General features: G+C 52.4%; 1 protein-coding gene across 16 annotated transcripts in view; it reads right to left on the reverse strand.

Annotated features, from left to right (window-relative positions):
• EHMT1 (euchromatic histone lysine methyltransferase 1) overlaps positions 1 to 14,060 on the reverse strand; it is a 230,745-nt gene that overhangs the window by 11,588 nt on the left and 205,097 nt on the right. For all 16 annotated transcript variants that reach the window (XM_063636698.1, XM_063636694.1, XM_055270152.2 and 13 more), the window contains 7 exons: positions 12,209 to 12,363; positions 10,649 to 10,816; positions 10,292 to 10,436; positions 9,324 to 9,401; positions 7,778 to 7,893; positions 6,312 to 6,398; positions 5,407 to 5,485 (listed from right to left, as the gene is read on the reverse strand). In XM_063636698.1, coding sequence (XP_063492768.1) covers positions 5,407 to 5,485; positions 6,312 to 6,398; positions 7,778 to 7,893; positions 9,324 to 9,401; positions 10,292 to 10,436; positions 10,649 to 10,816; positions 12,209 to 12,363 — 828 coding nt within the window. The remainder of the gene's footprint in view (positions 1 to 5,406; positions 5,486 to 6,311; positions 6,399 to 7,777; positions 7,894 to 9,323; positions 9,402 to 10,291; positions 10,437 to 10,648; positions 10,817 to 12,208; positions 12,364 to 14,060) is intronic.

Consider the following 14,060-nt stretch of genomic DNA (forward strand, 5'->3'; position numbering starts at 1 on the left):
GCACGGATCAGAACGCGAGAAGAAAAACTGTCTTTACTCACACATGACATGACCACATGGGCAGACAAGCCTAATAGTACAAAAAGTTACTAGAATTCATAAATACATTTAACAAGGTCAATGCACAAAAAAATCAAGTATTTCCACATTATTTCCAACAAACAACTGGAAAATGAAATTTAAAAATAATACTGTTTATAACATGAAAAGTATGACGTGCTTAGGAATACATTTAACAAAACAGTGTAAGATCTATATACTAAAAGCTAACAAGGCTCTGCTGAGAGAAACTCAAGATCAACTCAAAGAGAGCTGGGCCACCTACAGACACAGGGTCAGAAGGCTCAACGCGCTAATTGTCAGCAGATTTAGTGCAGTCTCGCAAAAATTCCAGCAGCCTTGGCCTGTACTGACGACCGGGCTCTCAACTGTCTATGAAAATGCAAAGGACATGGAGGAGCGAAACAGTTTTGAAAAAAAGCCGAGTACGAGGAGTATGAGGACATAACACTACCTGGCTCCAAGCTTTACTATCAGTCAAGAGAATGTGGCATTGGTTTGAGGATCAGCAAATAGATCAAAGGAACAAAACATGGTCCAGACGTAGATCTGCATCAGCTGGTGTAAGTAGAACTAGTGGTGCTGGATTAACTGTCCACATGGACACAAGTGAACCTCAATCCTTACTTCAAACCCACATTTTTGAGAGACAGGTCAGGCTGGAGTGCAGTGGCTCCATCACAGCTCACTGCAGCTTCAAACTCCGTCTCGGCCTCCCGAAGTGCTGGGATTAGAGGAGCGTGCCAGTGTGTCCGGCCTTAACTTGCATTTTTATATAAGACTTCTAAAAAAAGGAGAAAATCTTCACAATCCTGGGATAGACATGGAATTCTTAGGACATGGAAAGTAATAGAATTTTAAAATTCTGCTTCCTGAAAGACACTGTTAAGAAAGTGAGGAGGCAAGGCACAGACTAAGAAAATATTCGCATCACACACATACTTATATGTGTATCAGAGTCAGAAGATGGAAAGAGCTCCTACAACTCAAGAAGACAAGCAGCCAACTAAAAAACAGGCAAATTGGCCGGGCACAGTGGCTCACGCCTGTAATCCCAGCACTCTGGGAGGCTGAGGCGGGTGGGTCACCTGCGGTCAGGAGTTCGAGACCAGCCTGGCCAACACGGCAAAACCTTGTCTCTACTAAAAATATAAAAATTAGCCAGGCGTTGGCCAGGCACGGTGGCTCATGCCTGTAATCCCAGCACTTTGGGAGGCTGAGGTGGGCGGATCACGAGGTCAGGAGATCGAGACCATCCTGGCTAACATGGTGAAACCCCATCTCTACTAAAAATACAAAAAATTAGCCGGGCGTGGTGGCGGGTGCCTGTAGTCCCAGCTACTCGGGAGGCTGAGGCTGCAGAATGGCGTGAACCCAGGAGACGGAGCTTGCAGTGAGCCGAGATTGCGTCACTGCACTCCAGCCTAGGCGACAGAGCGAGACACCATCTCAAAAAAAAAAAAAAAAATCAGCCAGGCATGGTGGCTGGCACCTGTAGTCCCAGCTACTCAGGAGGCTGAGGCAGGAGACTCACTTGAACCCAGGAGGCAGAGGTTGCAGTAAGTCAAGATTGTACCACAGCATTCTAGCCTGGGCAACTAGAGCGAAACTCCATCTCAATAAACAAACAAACAACAACAACAACAACAACAAAATAGGCTTTTTTTTTTTCGAGACGGAGTTTTGCTCTTGTTGCCCAGGCCTACAGTGCAATGGCATGATCTCGGCTCACTGCAACCTCCACCTCCCAAGTTCAACCAAGTCTCCTGCCTCAGCCTCCCAAGTAACTGGGATTACAGGTATGTGCCACCATGCCCGGATAATTTTTGTATTTTTAGTAGAGATGGGGTTTCACCATGTTAGCCAGGATGGTCTCGATCTCCTGACCTCGTGAACCGCCCATCTCGGCCTCCCAAACTGCTGGGATTACAGGCGTGAGCCACTGCGCCCGGCCCAAACAGGCAAATTTTAAAAATTACTTCACAAAAGAAGTATAAGGATGGTAACACACACATGAAAAGAGGCTCTTCATCAAGCATCAGGAAAGCAAATCTAAATCACAGTGTTTGGAGCTCTCACTCACTGCAGTGGGAACGGAAGTGCTACAACCACTTTGGAAAACTAGCGGTTTCTTTTAAAGTTAAAGGTACCCCATCCTATAAGCCAGTAACTCCACCCCCATTTACTCAAGAGAAATAAAAATTCACGTCCATTAAAAACAAGTCTATGGGAGTCACAGCAGGTTTCCTCGTGGCGGCAGAATTGGAAAGGACGGAGGCCCACCCACAGGCGAGCAGGCATAAACTAGCAGGGAGGCTGGGTGGCTCACCATTCAACAACAGAAAGGAACAAACCACTGACACGTGTAGCCACGTGGGCAAATCACAAAACATGCAAAGCCGGACACAGGATTCCATTTATAGAAAATGTGAATGCAGGAGGAACTCACCCACCAGGATGGGCAGGGGAGAAGGAGGGACTAAGGGCTCACAGGGGATTTGGGAGTGATGGAAATGCTCCATATCTTGACTGTGGCATTGATTACACTGGGATGTACATTTGTAAAAACTAAAACCATATACTTTAAGGTAGTTTGCTTTACTGTATTTGAATTAATTGCAATAAAGTTGATCCAAGAGAAAAAAATCTCAAAAACCTATTTGATTTAAAAAAATCCAAAAAAATATATACAAGACCACACCACAGAAAACCATAAAATATTACTGGGGGTTAAGAAAAATCCAACAAATGAACAGATATACCATGTTCATGAACTAGTAAACCAGGTAGTAAATGCCTCATTTTTCCCTAACCTGATTAGGGTCTAATACAATCCCAATCAAATCCCTACAGGAGCTTCTGTAGAACTTGTTAAGCTGACTTCAAAACTTATATGAAGACCAAAAAGAGCAAGACACAAACTCTATGGTGAAGCTGGGCACAGTGGCTCACTCCTGCAATCCCAGTGCTTTGGGAAGCCAAGGCGGGAGGATTGCCTGAGGCTAGGAATTTGAGACCAGCCTGGGCAACACAGTGAGATTCCATCTCTATAAAAACAAAATAAAAAAATTAGCCGGGCATCGTAGTGCACACTTGTAGTCCTACCTACTTGGGAGGTCAAGGCAGGAAGATCACTTGAGCCCAGGAGTTCAAGGCTGCAGTGAGCTATGATTGTGCCACTGCACTCCAGCCTGGGCAACAGAGCAAGACCTGGTCTCTTAAAAAAAAAAAAAAAAAAAAAGGCCAGGTGCAGTGGCTCACGCCTGTAATCCCAGCACTTTGGGAGGCCGAGGCAGGTGGATCATGAGGTCAGGAGATCGAGACCATCCTGGCCAAGATGGTGAAATCCCACTTCTACTAAAACTACAAAACTTAGCTGGGCACAGCCTGGCGCAGTGGCTCATGCCTATAATCCCAGCACTTTGGGAGGCCGAGGCAGGCAGATTATGTCAGGAGATCAAGACCATCCCGGCTAACATGGTGAAACCCTGTCTCTACTAAAAATGCAAAAAGTTAGCTGGGTGTGGTGGTGGGCGCCTACAGTCCCAGCTACTAAGGAGGCTGAGGCGGGAGAATGGCGTGAACCTGGGAGGCGGAGCTTGCAGTGAGCTGAGATTGCGCCACTGCACTCCAGCCTGGGTGACAGAGCGAGACTCCGTCTCAAACAAACAAACAAACAAAAAAAACCTCTAAGGTGAGAAGATGTAAACTACAATAATTAAAATAATTAAGGCAACACAGCCCAGGCCAAGAAGTCAGCAGACTGATTGATAGGACCAGGACACTGAGCTATGACAAGAGCCACACTGCTGACTGGGGAAAAGACAGTCTTCTCCACAAACAGTGCTGAGTCAGCCAGGTAACAAGATGAGAAAAAAATAAACCTTGACTCTGATCTTACACCACACACAGAACGGCTGTCAACCTACACACGGAACCCACGTGAAAGCAAACAGGACTGTTTCTGGGAAATATTCAAGTTTTCAAAAAATGTCACTAAGACATTACGAAAACCCAGTATTTAGAAAAAGACTGATAAATTGAACTAGAATAAAAAAAAGAACTTCTGTTCACTACAAGACATCATTAGGAAATGAAAAAGTCACAGAGAGAAGGCGACATCTGTGGCGCACACAAGTGACAACACAGCCTTTGTGAGAATATGTGTTACCAGCCCACAGAAGGCGAGTCATTCCACAGCAAGGCTGGAATAGGCAGTTCGCAGCAGAGGAGCCTCACAACGCTGCACACAGCATGCACACACGGAGGTTGCCGTCCCTTGAGGGCTCAGCCCCACTGCATAGGGAGAGATGCCTGAACACTGTGACCTTCCAGAGCCTGGCTTCTCTTCCATGAAACACAAGTCATTTCACCAACAGTTACTTCTTAGAAGGTGGCTGCAGGGACGGAGCCTGGGGTTGGGGTTGCCAGTCCACAGAGGCCACTGCTATGAAGACGACTGCCTGGTGCCCTATTCTCCAGGCATAAGATTTATTTTGTGGTCTGGCGGCTGCTGTGTGAGATGAGAAGAACCTTTATTTTCCCACTGGCTCGGAGTGACTGCAAGTTTCAAGAGGTTTTAAAATAGACAATGGATGAATTCCAGAGCAATGATGGGAACGAGGCTACGGTAAAGGGAACATGAGGGCTGGGATGGGTCAATCACCCCTGCCCTAGCCTCAAAAAGCTCCCAAAACCAGGTTCCTGGAGTGGCCCCTGCTCTCTCCCACACAAGGTTCTAGGGCCTGGGCAGTGGGGATTGGGTGGGCTGGGGACACAAGGGACATGTATGTTGGCATTTCTGTGCACACGACGGGAGGCTCACTGCTGCTTCACTCAGTCACTGTGAACACACAGAGCCCCCCCTCAGCCTCTCTCCAGACTCGGTACCCGGCGCCCCCCTCAGCCTCTCTGCAGTCTCGGTACACGGCGCCCCTCCTCAGCCTCTCGTCTAGGTACACGGCGTCCCCCTCAGCCTCTCTCCAGACTCGGTACCCGGCGCCCCTCCTTAGCCTCTCTGCAGTCCTAGGGATTGCCGAGCCCCAACCCGAGATTCTCAGTTGGGGTGTGGAGGATTGGAGTGGTGGGTCTCAGGCCCACTCTCACAAGAAGAGGGCAGTTGGCTGCACAGGCTCAGGGACCTCCCAAGTCAGAGGTCCCTCCCTCCATCCATGCTGGGCACAGAACCAAGGCCAGCTCCAAATGCGGCGCTCAGCAGGTCTATAGCAAGCCCACTCTTGTCAACAGTAAGAGCTCTCATCTGAATCCCGGCCCTACTGGGACAAACACATTCAGGTTTTACAGTTCACAAGTTCTACATGGCCCCAGCTCCGCAAAACACATTACCTTATTGTCGAGATCAAAGAGGTAAGAATCTTCCTCTCGAACATCGGCTTCTGAGTCCGAAATCAGCTCCCCAACATACCTGCAGAGGGAGGTGCAGTGCAGGTGAGGCCCTGGAAGGCAGCGAGCACTGCCCACAGACAAGCACAGCCCGGACTCCGCAACCACAGGGAAAGAGCGGGGCACACCAGAAAAACATGCAGGGAACATGTTTGGAGACGTGTGCCCAGGGTTGAACTGGGGTTTCAGCTGAGGTTCCCGAGGATGACGATGACGATACTGAAAGCTCTGCGTCTGCGGCCTGGTACCTGAGAACCCAGAATGGTCTCCTCCCCCAGAGATGACTGCCCATGCTGGACCACGCCTTCTAACTGGACCACGCCTTCTAACTGGACCACGCCTTCTAACTGGACCACGCCTTCTAACTGGACCACGCCTAACTGGACCACGCCTTCTAACTGGACCACGCCTTCTAGCTGGACCACGCCTTCCTAACTGGACCATGCCTAACTGGACCACGCCTTCTGACTGGACCACGCCTTCCTAACTGGACCACGCCTTCTAACTGGACCACGCCTTCTAACTGGACCACGCCTTCTAACTGGACCACACCCTCCTAACTGGACCACGCCTTCCTAACTGGACCACGCCTTCCTAACTGGACCACGCCTTCCTAACTGAACCACGCCTTCTTAAATGTACTCCTGAGCTGGTTAAGGGCAGCAGCGAGAGGACTGAGGACAGCACGAGCTTGGTTCTCTGGGCCAGGGTCTCCGCGGCCCCCACCCCACACTGCTGTAGGCCAGGGGATGTGCCTGCTCCCAGAGGGGCTTCTTTAAGTACAGACACAGATGGGCCTCCATCCCAGAAATGACACCAGGCTTGGGATGACCCAGGGACTCACTCACTCGCAGACAAAGGTGCCTAGTGGGATGTCCTGCAGGGACCGCACGCCCCAGCCCATGTCCTGTGTCCGGTAGAGCTGCAGCCTTGCCCTGGAAAATAGAGAGTAGTGGTGGACCCAGACCACAGCCTCAGCCTGTTGCCACAATGGTCAGCAAAAGCCAGCTGGAGCCACGTCATTGAAATGAGGAAGAAAACTGGTTCTGTATCCGAAGCATTCGATGCTGCAGACACCTCACAGACACAGCATCTCGCACTCTCAGGGAGCCAAGAACCCGGGAATCAGCCAGGAACACCCCAGCCCACAACCTCGGCAAGTCACTGGTCCTGGCTGTGGCTCGGTGTCCCCATCTGTAACATGGGGACAGAGCTGGGCCTGGGCCACTAGGCACTGTGAGGGGCAGAGGTGCTAATACTAGAGAAGCCTATAGCTGGACCAGGCTGTGGTGACACCTGCAGCCCAGCCTGCTCCCGACAAGGAGCCCACAGGCTCCTCAGGGCTGGGGGAGGGTGGTGGGGGGCGGTGACGGTCAGGGGTTTCTCAGGGCTGGGGGAAGGTGGTTGGGCGGGCCTGGGGGAGGGTGGCCGGGTAGATCTGGGGGAGGGCGGCTGGGCAGGCCTGGCATGTGGGCCTCTGAGGAGCCCTCAGAACCACGTGCCTCACGTCTGCCTGTCTGGCATGTGTCCCGTGTCTGCCTTGTGTCTGTCTGGCGTGGGTCCTCACCCCCAGGCCTTTCTACCACACCAAGGACAGAGACTGCCTTCCAGCATGAACCAAGTTTATCGAGGTCACAAAAAAGTCAATACTATAAAAATTAGTGTTCAGCTAAATTTAAGTGTGCATAACTTTCCCTTATGACTCAGAGGGGCTTTGAGTTCTCCAATCTCAGGCACATTTGTGGAGGAAATGCTCAAGACCAGAACCCAGGGAAAGGAGAGGCAGCTGCTGGGCGGTCAGGGGACCAAGTCCAGCTGGGGAAGGGTGCTGGGCAAGCCTTACTCCACAAGCGTCCTGAGCAACCCAGGAACAAGGAGTCCGTGCAGCCTGAGAAGCATTAGGACATCACCTCACTGTTAGAGAAGCCCAGAGAACAGAGAATATTTAGAAAATGACTGGAGTATTAAAATAGAACTATGACAGCCCTAATCTGTTGAAGAATTTTCGCATGAACTCAGTAACAAAGGTAATTCTTAGGCCAAGTCCGTTCCTCTGCTTTTAGCTCGACTGACCCAACAACCTGCTCCTTCTCTCATGCCGAAGTCTGTGCTGGGGGAAGCGTGACTCGTGATTTACGGCACAAGTGACATTTCTAGAAGATAAGGGGCTCAGAGGTAACTTGTCGGCTCTATCTACAAACACACACGCGCGTGCATCCAAACACGTTAAGTTCTTGTCTGTCGGGGTGACCTCCGTGCTAATACGTGCTAATATGAGCAGAATGTGGGGCTCTGGCAGGAAGCTGCCTCTCACCTGAGACCATTCTGTACGACGCGATTTCGGCAGTTCCTCCAGCAGGAGCACGCGTGGTTGCATTCGAAGATCAAGGGAGGCTCCGCCATGTTGAACTCTGGCAGAAGCCGGCCGTCCTGTGGACAGATGAGCAGCAAGGGCCCGGCAGAGGTCACTTACTCTTTAATTGAACTGATATCAACCCATTTCTACTAAGTGCCCAGTGTGGCTTAAACTGACATAAAAACGATGGTTTCTGGCCAAACTTGAACACCCACCTAGGGAAAAACTCCATGTGTATGGTTTGGATGGGAAGCCTCCACTCAGATGCCCACATAGGTTGTGGAGACCCCCTGGAGCGCTCGCCCGGGCCCAGCCTGGGGCCAGTTTCTGTCCACCCGGGGCCTTCCCAGCCTGGGCTTCTCCAGCCTCGCCGAGGCTGCCAGCTCCTAGGTTGCTCTGCTTCCTTCAGCTGGTTGGGGCCTCCTGCACCCTCCTGCACTCCTGGCCTCCTTGCCTTGCAAATCCTCAACTGTGGAGGGACTCAGCCCTCTGCTCCCCTTTCTATCCCCCTGAAGCCAGGCCAGGTGCAGCAGCACTGGGTGCAGATGCTCCCCCAGGGCTGTGTGAACTGAGGCGCGGGGCCCAGGGCTGCCCAGGCACACTGGCTTGATGGCTTCAGGGGCTGCTCTGAACAATTGGGGCACTCCTCAGAACATTCCTTCCTGTGCCCCCTCAGGAGGACTGCCCACCTGAAAAGACACCACTCAGACATGAGCCTGGAGGCTTTCTGAGCCTGCCATCTCCATAGCCCTCACTGGCACGAATCCTTCTCCCATTGGGGCCTCTAATTCAGATGGGTAAACACTCGACCCTCCATGGTCACCCTCCTCCAAAGTCTGCTTCCGGAGGGGACGCCTGCTGCCTCTCCCTGCTCGAGTCTCTTCACCCAGGCCATGCTGGCTTCCACCCCCACCGTGATCTCTGAACTTGGGAGACCAGGAACTCTCCCCGCCTCTGCTTAGACATCCCTCCCCTGAATTGCACCCCTGCCAGCCAGGGCCACTCCCCACTCCCATCTCCTCAGCAGCCTCCATCCCGGGCTCCCCCGAGGACCAGCACCCACCAGAAACTTCCAATCCTGTGTCTCCTCAAGCCCAGCGCCCACACTGATGCTCCCTGTACCCAGCCCAGCAGCACCCTCCCTCTTCACACCCCTCATACTCAGCAAGCACAAGGCACAGCTCACCAGATACACACAACACAAGCAGCACCTCCTCCTGGGGCCAAGCCAGGCTGACTGGCTGCCCACCCCCACCACCATTCAGGCAGCCACAAAGGATGCAGACCCCAGCCCCAGGGACTCTGCAGCCATGTCCTCGGCTCATGACCCTGACTTGGGTGCTGGCGCCCGCTGTGCCTCCCCTGCCTGTCACACCCAGCTCACCTCCAACTCCTTCCCAACGCTGCCACGACAGCACTGGGGTCACAGACGCCTGCACTGTTTTTGCAGACCCGGACCAGCGGCACTTACCACCTGAGCCCACGCACACGAGGCCACCCTCACCTTGTCGTACCAGCAGCGCATGCTGAGCTGGCCGCACATGCAGTTGCTGGAGGAGCAGTCGTCGATGCACACACAATACTGAGAAGAGAGGCGCCGGAGGGTCAGACGCGCAGGCACAGGCCTTCTGTTTCCCCTCCCACTCACAGCTACGTTTTCCAATTCTCAGTTACCCCTGATTCTGGTAAGTGCTTCTCAAAGGCACCATGTGAGTGTGTGGCCTCTTAGGGAGAAAGGTGTGCAGGCAGAAACATGCCGAGTGCCTGCGGGAGGGGGCTCTGGCTGAGGACCCTGACAGAGGGACAGGGGGCAGGCAGGGCAGCGACGTGGCAGCGGGTGACGTGGGGTGGGTGAAGGGCTGGGCGGCAGCTGCATTTGTGGCCAGATGCTCGATGGGAAAGGCAAGAACACAGAGCCTGGCACACCCTCGGGGGGGGGGGTGCCTGGGCAGTGCCCGGCCTGGGAAGAGGAGGGAGCTGCCTACAAGCAGAGCCACAAGGAAAGTGCTCGAGAAGGCACAGGCGGTGAGGGCACCAGGCTGTGTGCACTCGGAGGCTGGGAAAGCTGGCATGTGCTGGACCCATCTCTCTAGGGGCTGGGAGGTGCAGGGATCCAGGTCGTCCTGCAGGCCTCGCAAGGGCTCCTCTCGCCTGTGCCCCCAGCAAGAGGCCGCACTGGGGCCCCTGAGTGTGAGGTTACAAAAAAGGCACAAAGATGCTTGCCGCTGCTTTGGGTCGTTAAGAAGCCTCAGAAGAGCAATGAGAGGACCCAGGGCTGGGCTTGACAGAACCTTTATCTGCCTTCCAGCTCTTTCAGGGGAGGCAACTGCAAAGAGAATGAGGTCTTCCTGGGAAGCCCCCCATGAGCCCTCCTGCTCTGAGTGGTGAGAAGAACCCAGGACCCCAGGCTCAAGAAGCTTCTGCCTGTCCCATGTCCTGGACTGAGTCAGCCCTTCATCTGCCATCACGCACCTGCAGATGAGTGATGTTTCTGTCGATGTTCATGGGGGACGTCACGCAGTTCTGAGAGACGTACTTGTAGTTGCTGGGACATGGCTCGCTATCCACGGCATTGACACAGGGGATGGGGATGCGCTCGTAGCCTCGAGCGATGTCCCTGCCACGGAAAGGACAGGTGTCACCTGGAGGCTGATGTGCTCTGTCCAGGGGGTGGCACAGCGTGTAGTGGGGCGGCTGGCAAACACCTGGCCCTGACAATTTGGAATCCTGCCTGCGGAAGTTTCAGCTTCAGGAGCAGCTTTCACCGCAAGCTCCCAAAGCCCCGCTGACTGCTGATTTGTCACAAAGCCGTCCTGGGGCTGGGCTCACCTGCTCACTATCCTCTCCACGGGACTGGGCCTGTCGGGGGCCGATTCCTGCAGAGCCTTGCTCATCTGCAGAGCGCTCCACACCTGAGAGTTGAGGCTCGCACACTGCAGGGGCGTCTCTCCTTCCTTGTTCTTTAAGGTGACATCTGAATCCCGAGAAAGAAAGAGGCTAAAAGGGAAAATGTAAGGCCACAAAACATTTAAAGCTGACTTGAAAAGATGACACAGATGAGATTTATAAAATGACCGTCACTAACAATAAAGGGAACACTATTCACTGTGAGATAACTTGAACAAGTCTGCTCACCAATGACTCTGCAAAGACGGGCTTTAGCTCACCCAGGAACATGACTCCCTTCCTCCTCTCCCACATTCACTGTCAAAGTCAGCAGGCTGTTTTCTTAGCAGGAAGCGTGTGTAAAAAACCAGGGCGGCATTTGATTTTTCTTGGATTTTTCATTCAAATTTACCCTCAAGGATAAAAACGGAAGCAAGGAGGGAGAGAGGCCAAGCTTGGGCCACGTACAGCGTGAGCGGTCCTCAGTTCCACTCCTGCTCACTGCGTCCAGGCTGCAGTCACCGTACGTGGAGCTGCGCTTCACACAACCAGATGCCCAACCTGGCTGAGCCACCGTGAGATCCAAATGTGGGAGGACATAGCCCCACGTGTAGGGGCCGGGGAGTCACTGGAGGCTGGTGCATGGAGCACCTACAGCTCCCTGTCCTTCCCCAGCAGCCAAACACACACTCCATCCCTGGCCACCAACAACAACCTGAGTGTGGATGACTTTATGGGATCAAGGTCTCAAGCTTTTTTGTTTTTGGGTTTTTTTTTTTTTGAGACAGAATCTCGCTCTGTCACCCAGGCTGGAGTGTAGTGTCGCAATCTCCGCTCACTGCAATCTCTTGCCTCCTGGGTTCAAGCAATTCGCCTGCCTCAGCCTCTGGCGTAGCTGGGGTTACAGGCACGTGCCACCATGGCCAGCTATTTTTGTATTTTAGTAGAGATGGGGTTTCACCATGTTGGCCAGGCTAGTCTGAAACTCCTGGCCTCAGGTAATCTGCCTGCCTCAGCCTCCCAAAGTGCTGGGATTACAGGCGTGAGCCACCGCCACCCAGCTGAAGGTCTCAAGTTTTAAAAGGGCCCTGAGCGGTGAGCGCCACAACCCCCAGCATCTCTAGCCCTGGCTGTGGGTGGCACTGCTCCCAGAAGGCATCCTGAGCCTCTCAGGGACTCTGAGCTGGCAGGTCCCTGCTGGGAGCAGGGCTGTTCCCATGCTGCCCCTCAGCCATGTCAGGAGTTTCAGGTCTGAGACTACAACTTGGGAATTTTTTCATGACAATCCCCCCTAACCCAGAAATAAACCACAGCTGATCTCAAACGTGGACTGGGAAAGACACTTCTCTGCACATGGAACACCAAGGATGGACTTCCACACGAAGGAACAGAGGGCCTGTGTCCACTCAAGCCCCAAGTGTGAACACAAGACCGTCGAGCGGTCTCTCTGGGCGCCCAGGTCAGGTCAGCGCCAGCCCGAGCCGGGGGAAGCACTGCACTCACACGACACAGTCGTAGCGGTTCTCCCGGGCGGCAATGTGCAGCGGTGAGTCTCCGTGGATGTTCACGGCGTGGAGGTCGCACTTGGCAGCCAGCAGGATCTCAGCTATGTCCACGCAGCCGGAGAACGCCGCCCAGTGCAGGCAAATGTTCTCCTCCTGAACAGACACAAACCAGAGCTCAGTGCAGGCTTCCTGATGGCTCACAGTGCTGGGGCCGGGCCACGTGCCCAGGAAGAGGCTCTGGAGCATGCGTGGCCGTCCCCAGCAGGGCCAGGTGGAAAGGGTGCCAAAGGTCACCATATGAGAACCTAGCGCCCATCTCAACTCTGGAAGGCACTTCCTTTCGTGTTTTGTTTGTTTCATTGTAAAAATAACATAATTATAAAAGTAGCATAATCACAGTAAAGAATTAAAATAGGGAAAAGGTCATCCAGAATTATATCAACCTACACTCAAAACATTAACACTTGGAGGCACTTTTCTTTCATGTATTTTTAAAAATTATATTCATTTCCAAACAGGGGTATAGTCATAGGATAGGATAATGCTTTTGAAAGATTTGAAAAAGGACGTGTAAATTTGATTAAATTAAAATTTTAGGCTGGGCATGGTGGCTCACGCCTGTAATCCCAGCATTTTGGGAGGCAGAGGCAGGTAGATCACCTGAGGTCAGGAGTTCGAGACCAGCCTGGCCAACATGGTGAAACCCCGTTTCTACTAAAAATACAAAAAATGAGCCAGGCGTGGTGGTGGGTGCCTGTAATCCCAGCTACTCGCAAGGCTGAGGCAGGAGAATCGCTTGAACCCGGGAGGCAGAGGTTGCAGTGAGCCAAGATCGTGCCACTACACTCCAGCCTAGGCAACAAGAGCGAAACTCTGTCTCAAAAAAACCCCAAAAACTTTTACTTTTAAAAAGGCCTCTTTTAAATAAAACAAAATTTGGATAAATACTTGTGCCACATGTAAAATATAGATAATTTATAATCACGCAGTAAATTAGAACACTGTAATTCTGTTTTGTTTTTGTTTTTTTTTTTTTTGAGACGGAGTCTCGCTCTGTCGCCCAGGCTGGAGTGCAGTGGCGCAATCTCGGCTCACTGCAAGCTCTGCCTCCCGGGGTCACGCCATTCTCCTGCCTCAGCCTCTCCGAGTAGCTGGGACTACAGGCGCCCGCCACCACGCCCGGCTAATTTTTTGTATTTTTAGTAGAGACGGGGTTTCACCGTGGTCTCGATCTCCTGACCTCGTGATTCGCCCGCCTCGGCCTCCCAAAGTGCTGGGATTACAAGCGTGAGCCACCGCGCCCAGCCAGAACACTGTAATTCTGAAAAAATATGTGCAAAGGAGAAGAAAATAAAAAACGTAGGTAAGAAAAAGATGAACGGTAAACATAAGAAAGTCTTCAACTCTGCCAGGCAGCCAAGAATATAAATCAGAACAATGAATTATCCCTAACTCTATCACCCCAGGGATAAAACAGCGATAAATGGAATGAGGAACACGCCCGCGCTGTTTCCTACACCTGATGCCCATCTGTCCCTGACCCTCCGTCATCACCAGAGGCTCCCAGGTGCTGAGGCCTCCTCCAGTTGGCGCCGTGCCAGGAGCGCCTTTCACGCAGGGCGGCATCGGAACCACCTCCGGACCAATTACCCACAGTCACTCAGCTTCTGGACCTTTCCTTAACTGAACACTTGTTTATTTTTGTTGGTATATTTCTGGAATACCAATGCCAGCAAATATTTTAGTGCTTTTCATTTCCTACATTATTTCTCAAGGATGCATCCTCAGAGGCAGGATTGTTGGATTAAAGCACGTGAGCGTTTCACGTTCCTGAAGTGTGTTCTGCTCTG

Source organism: Symphalangus syndactylus, chromosome 3, assembly GCF_028878055.3.
Source record: "Symphalangus syndactylus isolate Jambi chromosome 3, NHGRI_mSymSyn1-v2.1_pri, whole genome shotgun sequence".
NCBI classification, from domain to species: domain Eukaryota; kingdom Metazoa; phylum Chordata; class Mammalia; order Primates; family Hylobatidae; genus Symphalangus; species Symphalangus syndactylus.